General features: G+C 36.6%; 2 protein-coding genes across 4 annotated transcripts in view; both read right to left on the reverse strand.

The window, feature by feature from the left end:
* Positions 1 to 297: 297 nt before the first annotated feature.
* Positions 298 to 17,290, reverse strand: part of ANKRD46 (ankyrin repeat domain 46) — a 50,279-nt gene continuing 33,286 nt past the window's right edge. The window contains exons 2-5 of one of the 3 annotated variants that reach the window (XM_014867366.3): positions 11,276 to 11,376; positions 8,583 to 8,920; positions 7,217 to 7,375; positions 298 to 2,353 (exon numbers count right to left, since the gene is read on the reverse strand). In XM_014867366.3, the coding sequence (XP_014722852.1) occupies positions 2,137 to 2,353; positions 7,217 to 7,375; positions 8,583 to 8,893 (687 nt within the window). In that variant the 5' untranslated portion in view covers positions 8,894 to 8,920; positions 11,276 to 11,376 and the 3' untranslated portion in view covers positions 298 to 2,136. Of the gene's footprint in view, positions 2,354 to 7,216; positions 7,376 to 8,582; positions 8,921 to 9,746; positions 9,877 to 11,275; positions 11,377 to 17,290 lie in introns of those variants that run through there. The other 2 variants (XM_070481407.1, XM_014867369.3) reach the window with 2 other exon arrangements.
* The window catches only part of SNX31 (sorting nexin 31), a 115,669-nt gene continuing 109,658 nt past the window's right edge, over positions 11,280 to 17,290 (reverse strand). Inside the window, exon 15 of the mRNA XM_014867370.3 lies at positions 11,280 to 11,376. The gene's annotated coding sequence lies outside the window, so the exon portion shown is untranslated. The remainder of the gene's footprint in view (positions 11,377 to 17,290) is intronic.

The following is a 17,290-nucleotide window of genomic DNA, read 5'->3' on the forward strand; positions in this document are numbered from 1 at the left end:
TATTTAACCCTCCCTATGTCAGTTCCTCATCTTATAAAGTGGGGAAATGTAGTTGGGGCTGGTGTAAGGATGAAATGAGATGAGGCGTGAAAAGTAACTTGTACAACTAAGACGTGCTTAATCATGGTAGTTATCATCACTCTTAAATCCAGAAGCAACTCACCCAAATTAGTTTCAGAGCATTTATAAGGCAAACGTATATAAATCTGATATACCTATTACATCAGGTTTGAAAAAAAGCTCTTTGTTTTTAAACAGCCAATTGCAACCCATTAAAAAAAAACAAAAGGAAAACAATGACACACCAAGAAAATGAATTGTGATTAAGAGATTATAAACACATTTATTGGCAGTATTACTGTATACTGAAAGTAGAGAATAGAATACAAAGAAATCAGCACTTAAAAGGAAACAATCTTAAAAAATGCAATATATTTACATATAAGTTAACCAATTTTGCATATCTGTTAAGATTCACAAACAGATGTAAAGCTAATTCCAAATCTTTCATTCTGAATATACTTTGATTTCTAGTGTTCTCCATTCTATAGTCTGCTGTCTTTTGCTGTATTTACACCAAGTATGATTTATTTTGTTTGTATCTAACCTACAAGCAAGATTCTGTGAACTGATAATGAAGCAGCCAGGTAAACCAGAAATGTTAAAACAGCTCTTTAAGAGAGGATAAAGCCACGTGAAAGAAAAGTCCTCAATCCTAGATATATAAATACAAAAGAGAAAATATCAAGAAACAAAAAGAATCACAGAAATACTAATTCTATTCTAAACTATAATTTCTAATTCTAGCAACAATTCAACTAGTAGTAGCTTAGATGCCTTTGTTCTAAAAAACAAAACCATTAGTTCTTTCACTATGATTTTCTGACAGTACCCAATGAATAATTATCGTCTTCATATTCATTAATAATCTGAGAATATGATTTATATGTAACAGAATCATTAACAAAAGAGGCCTTCAAACATACTGCTGAAAGTTGCAATACAGTTTGGGGCCAGATTTCAATTTACATATTATTACCATTCATAAAGATTTTATGACACCAAGTACAATAGTGTTCAGCCCTGTTAACTCAGACATGTTCCATCCATTCTTGCCATCAGAGAATTACTGACATGGATGGGGCTGTCATGACAATTCTAACAGGGCCTCTAAACAGGACTGCACACAAAATGAAATAATTAAGAACTATGATACAATTGTGACAACACACCTAGCTTATTCAACTGAATTTTTCATCATAATAATAGTGCTACAGAATTAATAGTGACAGTCAAATATCAGAATTATTTTTCCCTGCTAACTATTGAGTAGAAAAAGAGTTTTCTGGCTATTTTTGATGAATAGGATTCTCTGAAATAAACGCCAGGGGAAATTGAAAAGTGAACAAAATGAATTCCTCGAGTTCATTTTTCAGATATTAACAACAAGCAAAGCAGGTGACAAAAAAGAATTAAAAATTATCCTAAAAACAAATAAATACAAGATCAATCAGTTTTGAAGAGAATATAGCTCATTTTCAAAAGTTCTGTTTGTCACTAGACGTGAAAATATTAACATGAACCAAACAGATCCCAACAATGCTGATTTGCTATCCAGGATTTGAAAAAAGCACTTCAAGTTTCAGGCTGAATGTTTCATTCTCTTCCCTATCCCCAGAGAACGTAAACAAAAAGAGAAAAGGGGATCTCGCCAAAAAAAAACCCCAAAAACAAAACTACCAACTAAAACTAATCATATAAGAAACTATTTTTCTTTTTGAACACTTTACTTCAGTTGGTCCTGTACTAGGGTAAGGTTCTACAGGGTAAGAACTTCCTAGTCTCTTCCTTCATCTTTCATTCTTTAGCTATTTCCATGTTTTCATCAACAAGGCTATGTGTAGGTTTTCCTAAGAAGTCAGGTTGAGTCAGAGGTAGCTTTAGGATGAAGTATACTTGACTACAGTATGTAGTTAGTTCAAATGAACATGTTGTTCTTCTAAGAGGATTACAATATGTAAAAACGCAAAAAGAAAAAATGTACAGCCCTCACTGCCTTGCACTAAGAGAAAATTTTTGAGAAACCGAGAATACTGGAAGCCAGGAAATCAGCATTTGCCTCATCTATGAGCTCCTTTAATGCACCAGTTCAGGCTGGTTCTCCACAAAGGGTAGCACCCCACTGACATAGTAGGCAATGCCAAGAGACAGTAAAGCAATGACAAAAATCAAGAGCAACACCCTCCAGAAGCCCAGATCCTCTACAAACTCCTGCCATGTGGTTCGGAAGCTGGAGAGGACTCCTTCACCTTGCTGTAGGTTGGGATTGAGGAGAGAATGGCTTTCCATGGCACTATGAGAGAAGTAAAGAGAACAGAAAGGGCATGAAACAACACACTTGACCCATTTCGAAAACATGAAACAATAGGAACTGCATTATTTAGAAAAGACTAACCATACAACACCACAACTACAAGAAGAAAACTTGCATTCTGATTTATCTGGACAATCTACCTTAAACTGTAAATTGCTAAACCATAATGATTATGTTTCTGGTTTTAGTACCTAGAAGAGCCAAAGTCAAAAATCCTTTTCTAATAAAAACGTCTCAAGCAGAAGTCTTGAAGTAGGTCAAATGAGTTGTTTCCATCAGATACTAAACCAAAACACATTTTGGTCCTTTTAAATTTAAAATAATTCAAAATAAAGATTCACAATTTGAGAATTTGTTAATAAAAGCAAGCAAAGATGGGCAAATCTAAAAAATCGTTTTATACAGTGTGAATTTTAAAGTGAAAAGAGAACTTTTATTAATTTAGTTCAATAATCTGACCAATGAAGGAATTCCTTCCTTTAACTGTAATCCTCTAATAATTGATGCTTACTCCTCTGTCTGTTGTACATTTGGGCAGGTCTAGTCATTAGGAATTCTTCCATTCTTCTTAATAGTTTCCTCCCACTGGTTTCAGTTCTATCTTGTACAATAATACAAAGTAAGTTTATTTCTCTTCTGCATAAAGGCTGAGTCTAGTTGAAAATAAGGTAGTACAAATACCATAAAAACACTGATTTTGGTTTTCAGAACTATATCAACAAGAAATATGACTGCTACAAACAGAAAACAGTCTATCTGATGTTGGTATCTGGAAGACTGCACTGTGATGAAGTCAAAGCTCTAAGGAATTGGCACCCACAATTATGTCACAACATGCAGTTCCAATAACACAGTATCATTAGATTAAGCCACGAGGACCATAATCATATGTATCAACTATCAAATGCTTATAAAAGGTTATTACTACCCTTCCTAAACCCCTTCAGCTCATATTCTTCCAACCATCTGGGCATAAAACAATAGAAACAGCATGAAACAATGTCTTAGAGTCTGGTTCACCACGCAAAATTGGCATTTTTTTTTTTTTAAAGATTGGCACCTGAGCTAACAACTGTTGCCGATTTTCCTTTTTTTTCTCCCTAAAGCCCCCCCAGTATATAGTTATATATTCCAGTTGTGAGTGCCTCTGGTTGTGCTATGTGGGATGCTGCCTCAACGTGGCCTGATGAGCAGTGCCATGTCCGTACCCGGGATCCGAATCGGGGAAACCCCAGGCCGCTGCAACAGATGGAGCACGGGAACCCAACCACTCGGCCATGGCGCCAGCCCCCGGCAGTTTGTTTTTTACAACTTTATTTTACTTCTTGACCAGAGGTCCTTCTGCCCTCACTAGTATCAGGGATCTTCTCTAATCATGGGAAGCTGACTTCCTAATGGACCAATCTGTTTGACATCTCACAATTTTTTTTATATTAAAAGATGTTTATTCTCTGAGTAAGAGAAGACATCTTCAGTGGGCATCCACAACAATACAGAAATTTAAGAAAATCCAAGCAAGTTCAATAATAAGATTAGAACCTGTGAGAAGGTTTAAACACATAAAAACATAAATAAAGAGGTTCAGGAGAGGTTAATTTTGACTTATATGAAATTTACTGACTATGGTCGAGTTGACATGCTCTCATAATCAAAGATGTTAGATATAAAATGAGAATTCAGTTGAGCATTCTCCAGGAGCTCAGAAAGCTCTGCCTGTTAGAGTTTTCTAGGGTGACTTTATCCAATGAAACGTTTTCTACTGTCCAGTGAATACCTGATTCTAGCATGATGGTCTGTGTGTGTGCGCTTACGTGTGTAATATTTTTTTTGTACAAGTGTCATTGACACTGTCTTTGTCATCCCATACCTACAAAGTAAAAAGCAACTAAATTAAGCTTAGGATATGGGGGAGTGGGGGAATATTTTTCATCAACTTGATTTATAGGCCCTTATGAAGTTATGCTGTATCTTAGGAAATCCTAAGGGAAATGGAAAATACTAAATACATTGCAAACTTTGCTTTATTTTCTGCTCTCAAGAAGGCTGTCAGAGAGCTATGCCATAATGCCACATGCTGGCCAATCCCTTTAAGATTTTTTTCTACTTTTTAATTGATGTAATTCACATACCATAAAACTAATCTTTTTAAAGTGTACAATTTAGTGGTTTTTAGTGTATCACAAAGCTGTACAACTATTTCAACCATCTAATTTCAGAACATTTTTATCACCTCTATTACAAACTCTGTACCCTTCAGCAATCACTACCTATTCTACCCTCCTCCAGCTCCTGGCAACCACAAATTTACTTTCTATTTGCCAATTCTGGACATTTCATATAACTGGTATCAAATAATGTGTGGCCTTTTGTGACTTGCTCCTTTTATGTAGCATATTTTCAAAGTTCATCCATGTTGTAGCATGTTATGAGTATTTCATTCCTTTTTATGGTGAAATAAATATTCCACTGGATGAATAGATGACATTTTGTTCATTCATTCATCAGTTGATGGACTTTTGGGTGGTTTCCACATTGTGGCTATTATGAACAATGTTGCTAAGAACATTTGTGTACAAATTTTTGTATGAGCATATGTTTTCAATTTTCCTGGGTATATACCTAAAAAGAGAATTGTCGGGTCAAATGGTAATTCCATGTAAGTTTCTGAGGAAATGCCAGACTGTGTTCCAAAATATCAACACTATTTGACATTCCTACTAGCAACATATGAGCGTCCCAATTGTTCCACATCCTTGCCAATACTTGTTATTGTCCATCTTTTTTATTATAGCCACCCTGCTGGGTATAAAGTGGTTATTTCCCTGTGGTTTTGATTTGTATTTCCGTAACGAACAATGATGCTTCCTTTAGGCTTCAACACTGCATTTCTATCATGATACTGAGGGGCAGGAGTAAGATAGGATAGCCAGGTAGTACGAGTATTAATTCAATTTTTGAAGAACTAGCTTTACACAATGCTGTAAAAAAAAAAATTCTCATGCTGAAGTGAAATGGCAGGTGTTTGAAAAAAGCAGGAGTAAATATTTCATACTGAGCTGCTCAAATGACTAATCATTTCTTAGTTAATAAGTAATCACAACTGAGGCAAATAAAGTTAAAAGTGTATTTCTGATAAAGAGGTGCCAAGAGACTGGCTATTAACAAAATATACCAAGCAAGCTCATAAAATATGCCAAGCAAAAATACATTCTTGGATATTTTTCATGGTAAAGAAGTTTAAAAGATTTGTGAAAATAAATTTCAAGTTATTTTGGAAGAACATGATTCTTGACAAATAATAGATAACTCGATGTTATTAAATTGCTTCCGGCATTCTGATTGTCGATCCAGAGTACACAGGAGAGAGAAAAAGGGCTTGCCAATGCATCTCTGACTTCTGGCTTATTTGATCTACTTTTCAGCTTTCGGTGATAACTCATGAAGCGCATGCACTATTCTAGAAGTAAAACTCTTTACTTTCTTTTGACAGTAGTAAGTGCTTGAAAGTATCTAAACAAAATAGTCCAAAGTTTGAGAGTGGACTTAACGGTCACCAAGGAGTACACCAGCCAGCATATGAAGAGAGAAGACAGCAATCACAAAGGAATCAAATGATGGGTGAACTATGGAAAATAGAGAGGATTTCATTTTGAACTCACAGAAACAATGATCCCAACAGTGAACTGTAGGATCCTAATTTTAACTCCTGGTCAGTCAGCTACTGGGTCAACAGCTGATGAGGGCCCTTGAAATATATTTCACTGAAAATTTTGGGAGGAGACGACAGTAAGCTCATCATCCTTCTTACCTGGTAACATTTGGAAGGCCGAAACTCCACGGTGGCCAAAGAAACTACACCCCAGTACAACTAATTCTAGCCTACTGACTTTACCTGTTGAGCCAGTGAGGCCAAGGAGAAAAGATGATGGGTTGCCTTTCAGAGCTCCCTGAACTGCGTTCTAAACTGGTTCTAGATGAAAAATGATGAGATGTTCAAGACCCTGTCAGTCACTACATCTTAGCTTCAATTACCTACAGGAGCCCAAATTTCATTGTTCCAGCTCATGTGAAAATCACTCTCACTTTCATATTACTGAATTGTGTAAGTGTTAAATCTTGTATTACTTTCTCTCCTCCTATTTCACTTTTCCTCAGCACTCTACTTCCCTACCCTTGAAACTACTTTTTGGTCTTTTCTAATATTGTCCAAGTTTTAGCCTTACTTATTTTTCTCCTCCTTTTTTGGAATTCCATTCTTTTTGTGATCTGTACTTAACATTCTCAAACTCCTGTCTTCTTCCTTCACAGTCAGCTTTTAACTACCTCTTCTCCCTCAGAGTGCCAATACAGCAGATCTCCTTGCGCAGTGGCTAACAGAACATTACGTGCATGTGGGCACATAGTACTGTTAATAGCTTCTCAATTGTAATCTGGAGCCATAAGGACCTATATAAAGTTCAAAGAAAGTATCAAAGCTCTGTACTTGAAAGCAAATAAATCAAAAGTGCACAAAGTTATCATTAAAGATCCAGGTACTTAAAGTGACTTTCCTTTGAGCCTGCACTGCTGGCCTAGCCATTCAAGTTCGGCGCACTCTGCTTTGATGGTCCAGGTTCAATTCCCAGACACAGAACTGCATCATTCATCTGTCAGTAGCCATGCTGTGGCAGTGGCTCACAGAGAAGAACCAGAAGAACTTACAATTATACACAACTATGTACTGGGGCTTTGGGGAGGAGCAAGAAAAAAGGAGGAAGATTGGCAACAGATGTTAGCTTAGGGCGACTCTTCCCTGTAAAAAAAAAAAAAGTGATTTGCCCTTAAAAACTGTATCTTAAATACCTTTCACTCTCAGCTGTCTGCATGGTCTCCAGTTTTGAGTGGGTTCCTCTGTTAAATCCTTTTACCTCCTGTTCTTCCAAAGATTCCAGCAATCGGATGACATCTTTATTCACTCCCCTGCGCTTCGCCAGAACTAATGGTGTAGCACCTTGATGATTGCTAAAAGCGTTCATAAAAATAAAGAGGTCATTATAGCAGCTGTATTATCTGGTTAGTAACTATTTGTGTAGAACTCAGTGAGGAAGACATGGGCTCAATTAATTCAAAATTTAAAACTCGGAGCAGGACCAATGGTCGAGCTGGATCCTAAATTTTGAGTCAACCTATTTTTTTTTTCCTTCTAGGGAAAAAGAAAAAAATATATATAGGCAAAAGAGTGGATAAATGAGAATAAATAGAAGAAAAACAGGGCATCTTCCCAGAAATTAATTGGAAAGTCTAGTTCTTGATTCATTTTTATCCGACATTTATATTTTTTGGAAGAGTATATATTAAAAAAAAAGTCTAAGAATTAAAAAAAAACAAAAACCCAAAAGTAACCAAACAAGCTCCTTTGATTCACCTAGCTATTTAATAGTAATAAAGGAGAGAGAGTGAGTAACATGGAATCCCGTAGCCAATTCCCACATTTTGTCTTTGTAGTAGGAGAACCATTTACTTGTCCTATTCAGATTTAGGGACATTATAGCACCAATAAATTAGGGTAATAGCTAACTGTAGTTTAAAGGTCAAGCTCAGTTTTAAAGGTGGCCTGACATCTTTTCCACTCAAGAGAGAAAGCATCACCAAAACAAACAAAAAACCCCATAACTTCTTCAAAATGTTCAGTTTAAGGGACTCGGAGCCCCAGAGATTATGAAGCTAGCATGGCATATTATACGACAGAAGGCAAACAAGCTTTGGAATCAGGCAAAACTCAGTTCGAATTCCAGCTGTGCGACCTTTGTTAAGTCATTTAACTCTTCCTATTTCATCTGTAAAATGAAGATAACACCTACTGCAAGGGCTACTCATTCTGAGGATTAAACGAGCTAACACAAGTAAACGTAGTGCCCAGCCCATAACAGATTTTCAACAAATATTAGTTCTTTTCTTCTTTTTCTCTGATCTTACAATATACACAATTAATTAGTAGCAGAACCTAGACGCTATTTTCATAGAAAAACTTACACTGCTTCAGCATAAATGTAGAAGTCAGCCCCTTATTCCCTTACTTCCCTCACAAGATTACATTGTCCTCAAGGCCTTTCTAAACTTGTCACTACAACTGATCAATATGAAAACAATATCAAGACTCCGAGATTAGACTATTGGTTGAGAGACTATGGAAAAGAAATGACTAAATTTTAAAAACCAGAGAACTTACCAAATATCAATTTTGAGTCCATTGGAAACTAAGAATTGAATAGTATCCACATGGCCACAGAGATGAAGAGCTGTGTTTCCTTGATAATCTGTGGCCAGAAGATCAGCACCAAATTTATGCAACAACTGGCAGATGTCTACATTCCCTCGGGCTGCTGCGAGGTGAAGGCCTGTTCTGCCCCTGCTGTCACGAATGTTTGGGTCAAAGCCACTTTCCAAAAGCCGCTTGGAATAGTTAAAGTCTCCATCAATACAGGCTTGTAGCAGGGGCACATTAGTCTGAGAAGAATCATTTACAAAAACGTAGGACATTATTCTGACGTGGTAGATGGAATATGCCTATAATGAAATACCAAGTGTGTGAGATTCGGTGAAGCCAAACTAAATCCAGACAATGAAGTCACTTAGAAAAGCACTGTTTCTTATTCTTCTTAGCCTCCTGCCTCTAATAAATCAGCTCATCAAACAGAAACAACAAAGTTATCGATTATATTTTATTTTCCATTAAAATGTCTTATTTTCTTCATAGCTGCTGGATCAAAACTGCACTTAAATTACTATAAAGTTCTATTTTGCTTTTCATCATGTAAAACAATTAAGAGAGATTTTTAAAGTTAAGCATGATATAACTGCTTAGATTTAAGTTCACTGCATTGTCAGAAGACACAGATATGTGATCCTTAAACTTCAAAGAACTACCTACACACACACACACACACACAAATGCTAGTGCTGGTAGAGACTCTTATTTAAAACAAAGTAATTCTCTTTCATATATCTGCTTACTGTATTTGAGATATTTTATATGGTCAACAGAACTACCTGCTTGAAAGTTAACTAAATCAGCATTAAAAAAAAACAATAAAATAACTTAATTCACATTCAATAAGGACCCACTGAATGTTGTGTTTATAGCACAAACTTCAAATTTTAATAAAAAGAGAAAAGCTAAGGAAAGCAACAAACAATTTAAAAGTTAGAAATATCATGAAATCAATTCAAATTGTCTCTTTTTACAGTATTGCTTCTATTCTCTCTGTTTGCCAAACTCCCGTTGTCTGAAGACTGAGAGTTGAGGGGAAAAAGGTCTGTCTGGGAATACAGAAGCAGGACAAAAGCAGCAATACCATTGTGTCTACCCTTATATTGCATCCATCTGAGTAACCTAGCTTCACCAGTCAGGTCGTCCACACCTCTTTCATTGATACCTCCTTGACCCAGTGGTGTCTCAGTCTCTGTATGTGTGCGCGTGTCTCTTGCTCTCCCCCTTGGTTCATTTAAGAAAACCCTAAGGCCTGACAAAAGAAACTTTACTAAGAAATTGAAGAAAAAACAAACCAAAACAAGAAAACACAAAGGCAGAAACTAACATGCTAATAGAGATGGCTTCCTTACTCTAAAAAAGCTTCGTTACAGACAGGTTTGACTTGTGGTTTATCAGGTAAAGTCTCTTTCTGGAACACTGATGGAACTGAATGCCGACCAATCTACTCTTGTGCCTAACCTCAAGGGGATTCAGGAAAGCACGCCTGCCAAGTTTAGTGAGATTCTTGGCCCCTACTCCTTTTCGCCTGGCTTTGCCAGCAGAGCCACTGTCCCTCTAGTCCTGGGCTACCTTACAGAGATCTGCTGCTGCTATGGGTTCTCTGTGCAAAGGGGAAACATTAACACATACTGAAGGCCTGTTCTGAGTCAGGCATTGCGCTAGGGGTTCTTAATGAATTTTATTTAATCATTCTAACAACTTCACGGTAAGGTTTATTACATCTGAATTTTAGTAAGGAGTCACTGAAGGATTTTAAGCCAAAGAAATCACATGGTCTTATTATATCAGTCTTTCAGAAAGATTATTTTGTTGGCAATATGGAGAAGTTAGATTGGAGGGAGTCAAGATTGGAGATAGGAAGATCAGTGAGTAGGTCATTGTAGAAATCCAGCCCAGAAATGATAAGAGCCTGATCTAAGGCAGTGGCAGAGAGAAGCGGGCATACCAGAGAGGGATACAGACCATAGAATTAGTACACGTTAATGATCCATTGGTTATAAAGGCTGAGAAGGAACTGTTAAGGATAATTCTAAATAAGGGGAAAATCTGCTTATGATAAAGAATTACAGAGATCAAGATAAAAGAAACTTCAGATTGTGACACTAAAAAAGGCTTTTTAAAGAAATTACCCCATGAGAAGAAATTACTCAATAAAATAGTCAAGAATTCTCTTTTGAGCATAATGTTCCTGTCTTCCCCTGCAGTATTCACTGGATGGGATCACAAAAAAAGACAAAGCTATCACAAACTCTTAAAAAAATAAAATACCACATATCAAGTGCTTTGCAAGAGGTAATGTGTTTTGGTTAAATTCTGTAAGAATAGATAATGAAAAACAATCTACTTGGTGTTTTTGGTTCAAACACAGTAAGAATTTTTGTGGTTTGCAGACTGGGATTCTTTTGAATGTTGGCTCAGTAAAAAGGCAAGCCTTTCCTGTCGATTTTTTTAAGTGAGAATAAGTGTGATGTATTTCATAAGTTTTTTTGTGTCCTTGAGAAACTGCAACCTTACCCCTAAATTAAATAAGCCCAATGATAGGTAACATTTTTCATCTTAATCACAGAACTGAATCTGCCCTAAGGCAAGGCCACAGTTCAATGAAGCTTTCACATATTGTGAGGAAGTCACCAGTAGAAAATACTCACGTAAGCCTTAAGACTAGATCTTTCTTTCAGTGGTCACCTGGTAGTTTCTCTGAATTCTTAGGAAGGTTCAACAGAATATCCAGAAACGTGCTGGCAAGGATCTACAGTAAACAGAAAATTCAATTATAACAAAGATGTGCTGTGAAAAAGGACTTGCTCTTCTATTGAACACAGACAAGCTAGTGGGGCCTGCAGATACTCTCCAGAAAATCTGTGGGTGAGGCATCAGCTTGTGAGGCTACTAAAGTAACTGACGAATAATAAAGTAATGAAAAGGAAGGAAGAGAGGGGCTTAATAAGGAGTGGCTCTGCTGCCCACAAACAAGAAAGCATGGTCAGAAAGATAAAAGAAAAAGAATCAAATTATATGCCATCAGTAGAGAACAAACTGGGCTCTGAAAATTCACTCTAAGTCACTGGAATTCAGAATGCATATTTTTCACATTATAAATGGTGGCTAGATCTCAGATTAGTCCACAAAAGCATTTTCAGAAATAAAATCCTATTTGCAATGGGGGAAAAAAGTAAAAACAACCAATACTTATATTTAAACCAGAGAGGATACATTTAAGAAAAAACACTTCTAATCTATCTTGAATGCTAGGACTTAAATCTCCACTTGAGATTGCCCCCCACCTCCTTTTCTCTTCAGTGTGAAAGAAAAACTAGCTCAGATCTATCTGCAGCCTTTCCCACATGCCTGACCCTGCTCCTCTTGAGCCACGGTGCTGACTCCAGCTTTCTCTAGGACCCGCTCAGGTCTCCCCTCTATCCACTGAGAGAGATTTCAAGAATACGGTCTGCCCCACTGCATTCCTCCCTTGAGGGACTGTGGAAGCAGGGGTCATGGACAGGCAGTATGGACCAGAAAAAAGCAATATTAATTTGTTAAACATTTACTGTGTGCCCGAAATGTGCCAGATATACATACTTAGTGATGGGATATAAAGTCTAAATCCCAAATTTATAGCTCAGCCTGAAATTCAGGTTAACCTTTTACTGATCACTCACGCTCACCCTTATCAAATCCCTTTAAATAAATTTATAAAGGGAAACAATTAACAGTTTTTTATGAAGCTCCATTTACAATATGTAAGTCAAGTTGTATCATAAGGGCTATCAGTGCTAGGCTGGAAGTGAAGATCAGGGCTAACAAACCAGTCATGCATCACTTAACAACGGGGAAATATGGAGAAATGTGTTGTTATGAGATTTCCTCCTTGTATGAACACAGAGTGTACTTACAGAACATAGAGTGTACTTACAGGTATAGCCTACTACACACCTAGGTTATATGGCACTAATCTTACGAGACCATTGTCACACATGCAGGCCATTGTTGACAGAAATGTCAACATACGGCTCATGTATATATATGTAAGAACCAATCCCACAATAATGTCAACAAATATCACGATGACATGGTAATACACAAAACATCTACCCTCCTTGACTGTTTCCTAGTTTTCTGCAATTTTATAATACCAATTTAGACAAACTTCATATCACTGAGCCTCTTAATCTATTTCCTTGAATAATTCTGAGTTCACTCAAAGTCTACTACTTTCCCTTTTTTTGTCCTGACCACTGGAGCTGAGTCTTCATAACTAAATCCTCTTTCTAGTATATGAGATGGCTTTAATCTTCAAGGTTAAAATGGTGCAGAGGGGTTATTCTGAAGATAGCAGGGTTCACACTATGAAAATGACAAATTTTGCTTTTTGTTTGGAGACAGAACCATAGATTATACAGTTACAACTCCCACAATGATCCTAATGTTCCCTTAAATCCACAAGAAAGACAATGTTTCCACATTTTCTTTTGATATGACAAGGCCCACTAAGAAAATAAATGAACTTACAGATTTATTTATGTGATTTCAAACTTAATATTATACAAATGCATTAGATCTAATTACTAGAAATCTGCCAAGAAAATATCCAAGACCCCAATTAGACCTTAATCACTAGAAATTTATTAATAGATTAAATAAGAACTTACAAAAGTGAATAAAAATCAGGACACATATTAACTATTGCCCAAGGGGTAAAGAGGACTAAAGATTTTTTAAATTAAACTTTTCATTTTGATATAATTATAGATTCAGATACAGTTGTAAGAAATAATACACAGAGAGATCTTGTGTACTTTTTACCCAGTTTCGTCCAATGGTAACATCTTGCAAAACTATAGTACAATATCACAACCAGGATACTGACACTGATAGAGTCAAGATACAGAACATTTCCATCACCACAAGAATCTCTCATACTGCCCTTTATAGCCACATCTACTTTCCTCCCATCCCTACCCTTCCTTAACCCCTGGAAACCACTACTCTGTCTTCCACTTCTACAATTCTGTCATTTCAAGAATGTTATATTAATGGGACCATATAGTATATAACCTTTTGCAACAGGTTTTCTTCATTCAACATAATTCTCTGAAGATTCAATCAGGGTGTTGTCTGTATCAATAGTTTATTTTTTATTGCTGAGTAGTACTCCATGGTATAGGTATACCACAGTTTAGGTGTTCCCCTATTGAAGGACACCTGGTTGTCTCCAGTCTTGGGGTGTTATGTCAAAGCTTATAAAACATTCAGGTACCTATTTTTACGTGAACATAAGTCTTTATTTCTTTGGGATAAGTGGCCAGGAGTGCAAATGCTAGATGGTATGGAGGCCTAAAGATTTTAACAAAAAGACTGTTGAGTCTGAAGCTGCCCATTTTCCCCATGCAAAAAAAAGAAAGAATGCAAGGTCCTTTTTGGGGTCATTTGTCTGGGTGCCTCAGGCAACCAGGAGAGTAAGAGGTTGTTTATGGAAGAGCTTATAGGACCTGCACTTGGTAGGGCTCTGGTGGATGCCCTGGCATTTACCAGAGGGGGTGTGTAATAAGAACCATTCCAAGCAGAGTTAAAGGCACTAATGCATGAGTGTGAACAGTGAACCAGTATCTTTCAAGATCCACAGAGGGCTGAGTCTGTTCTGTGAATGGCGTGCAAGTTAAGCATACCGAAGGCTGCTTTTAGAGGTGGGGAATGCAGGAAGGAGAGAGATGTGATACAGTCTCACTCTCCTGAGAGGGGCTACTTTTAGGAGCGTACAGTGCTCTAGACAGGCAGTTTTTCCCCTGTCAGAAGCTGTTAAAAGAGCTTTGCTACTCCACTCAGAGTGTATCAGGAGCTAGACTGCCTGGGTTTGAACCCCACTTTGGCTACTTAGTAGTTGTATGACTTATGCCCCCCAACAATAATATTTACGACCCTCCCAAGACTGGGCACTGCTCTGGGGAGCCCAGTCCTCTGCTGTACTAAAGACAGCTTGCATAGAACACTGATCCTCTGGCAACACAGCAGCTTCTAACAATGGGGTGACCTCTGGTGGGGAGTAAAGACCTCCAAGAAAGAAAAGGCAACTGGTTCCTGGCAGAGTAAAAACCACAAAAACAGTCAATAGTGGGAAAAGGCAAGCCCCAGAAAGCCCTCTGGTTGTTCACCGTGGCTTGGTTCCTAAGGGACAATAGCCACTGACTGGTTCAGAGGCCAACTCGCTGGGACTGTTAAAAGCAGGACTCCAGGTGTGAGGTCTTAGAAGGTTGGCACAGTGTAGCATTTAAAACTCCTAATTCCATGCTCTGTGGCACTGCCCAAGAAACTTCATGAGGACAGAGTCACTCATCCGTGGGATCAGGCAGTTACCTAGATCTCAGTAACAAGAGTTCCTAATGCCAAACAGTGCTTGTCTCAACCCAAACAACAAAACTCTAAGGAGATTTTGGTGAAAGCTTGTGAGTCACTGACTTGATGGAAAGTTCTACTTAATATTTTTTCTTTTATATGTTTTTATTTTATGTTAATCTCAGGTCAATCTACACAACTTTAAGATAGCATTCTTGACGGTTAAGAACTAACGGAGAAAACATGTTCTATTTTAACATATACTTGTTATACCATAACTGTAAATTGGTCTTATATAGCCAGTATTACCAACCACACATACTGTATTGATTTACTTTTCATTTTCAAAGGTGACTGGGAAAGGCAAGACTAAGTGCTACATTCCTAGTGCAAATGGACTGACCACATTATCCTACATAGCAACCTTGATTGGAGATCAAAGCACAAGACATTTCAGCAAAGCAAGCAAAAAATGGCATATCCGGAGAGATATATTATCAGATCTCATTGCCTACATTTTCTAATGTTAAAGAAAAGCACTAAAACTGAGAATGATATACAGTAAATGGAACCCCAAAATCTGGATTCTCTATACCTAGCTTGGTTAGTCTTACTCTTTTAAAAAGATACAGTTATTCTAAAATATAAACTAACCTCAAAGAACCATAAAACAAGAACTTTCGATGAAGTCATTAAATCCTAACTGCTAGCACTTTAAAATTATGGTTCTTAAAATCTAAGCACTACACAGATCCACCAATTTTAGGCAAGGAAAAAAGCCCTATCTGTAAGAAATCTAGCTGTGCTCAAGTAAGAATTTTAACAATAATTAAATCCCTCCCAAAACATTAATAATATATTTCTTCACTTTGCTTATCTTCAGCAGCTATATCTCTCTAATACAATAGTCCTAATAATTTTCAAGGCTCAGAGAGGTTAATGAGTCTAAGGTCATACAAAGTTAGTCTATAATATTTCCAATATGCCACGTGGCCTCCATACAGTTATCAAGATAATCAGGAGAAAATGATTCACACAAAGCTTTGTTGCTTGTTTACAATTTTTTTTCATTGTGAAGAGTATTTATTTATTAAATTTATTTATTTTTTATTGCAGTAATATTGAATTATGACATTACATAACTTGCAGGTGTATATTGTAATATATTTCGAATTCTGTGTAAATTACATCAGGTTCACCACCCAAAGACTAACTACAATCCATCACGACACATATGCCTAATCACCCCTTTCACCCTCCTAGCTCTCTTGTTTAAAATTGTTTGTAAAAATTCCTGCCAGACCATGTCTTTAGAAGACAAGAAATGGGTCTAATCCATCTGATCCACATAGTGCCTAGCACAATATTTCTTGAAATCTAGACATAAGACAATCCAGTAATTTTGTGCTGAATGTACACTCAATTAAATTCATGTAACATGATTTTAAGGTAACATTTTTCTTATGACTAGTTCTACAGTTCACTGTAAAATTTTAAAGAAAATATTAACAAGGAGAAGAAAATAAAAGTTACCCATAATCCTACCAACTAGAAATAAATATTATTAATATTTTGGTGCTGTGGTCCTCCAGCTTTCTTTCTCTCTAAGAATATATATATTTAATTCATACTATACACACTAATGTTAAATTTTTTAATTTACAATAGTCACACACTGTTTATGGTATAATGACATTTCAATCAACAATAGACCACATATATGACAGTGGTCCCATAAGATTAGTACCAGATAGCCTAGGTGTGTAGTAGACAGTACCATTTAGGTTTATTGTAAGTATACTCTATGATGTTTGCACAAAATTGCCTAACAATGCATTTCTCAGAATATATCCCTGCTGTTAAGCGACAGATGATTGTATTGTGACCATCTTTCCATGTTACCTGTCGTCAATAATAATGATATGCATTTCTTGCAATATTTATATTCCTTTATTATTTGTTTGTATTACTAAAATTTAGTTACAATTCAACTTTTAGAAACTGGCTTAAAATATATCAAAATTAATTGTTCACAAAGGGAATACTGGTTATCTTGGTATTTCATTTTATTCTAATACCTTTCAGTATTTTCTAAAATCTTTACATGTTTAAAATTCTTGGCCAGGGACTTCTTCCCACAGGAAGTTTCCAGTTTATAATTTGTAATTATATAATAAAGACATTAAATAAGCACTGGGAGCTCAATCTGAAGTCTTTGATACACAAGTATTACTTCTGTAATAAAGTTAGTTCATTTTTTAAAAACTAATTTTTTCCAGCTATAGCAGCACTTTGTTCATATGGCCTAATGGTGCCACCTTGTGGTTTACCTG

The sequence above is a fragment of the Equus asinus genome, chromosome 12, assembly GCF_041296235.1.
Source record: "Equus asinus isolate D_3611 breed Donkey chromosome 12, EquAss-T2T_v2, whole genome shotgun sequence".
NCBI classification, from domain to species: Eukaryota; Metazoa; Chordata; class Mammalia; order Perissodactyla; family Equidae; genus Equus; species Equus asinus.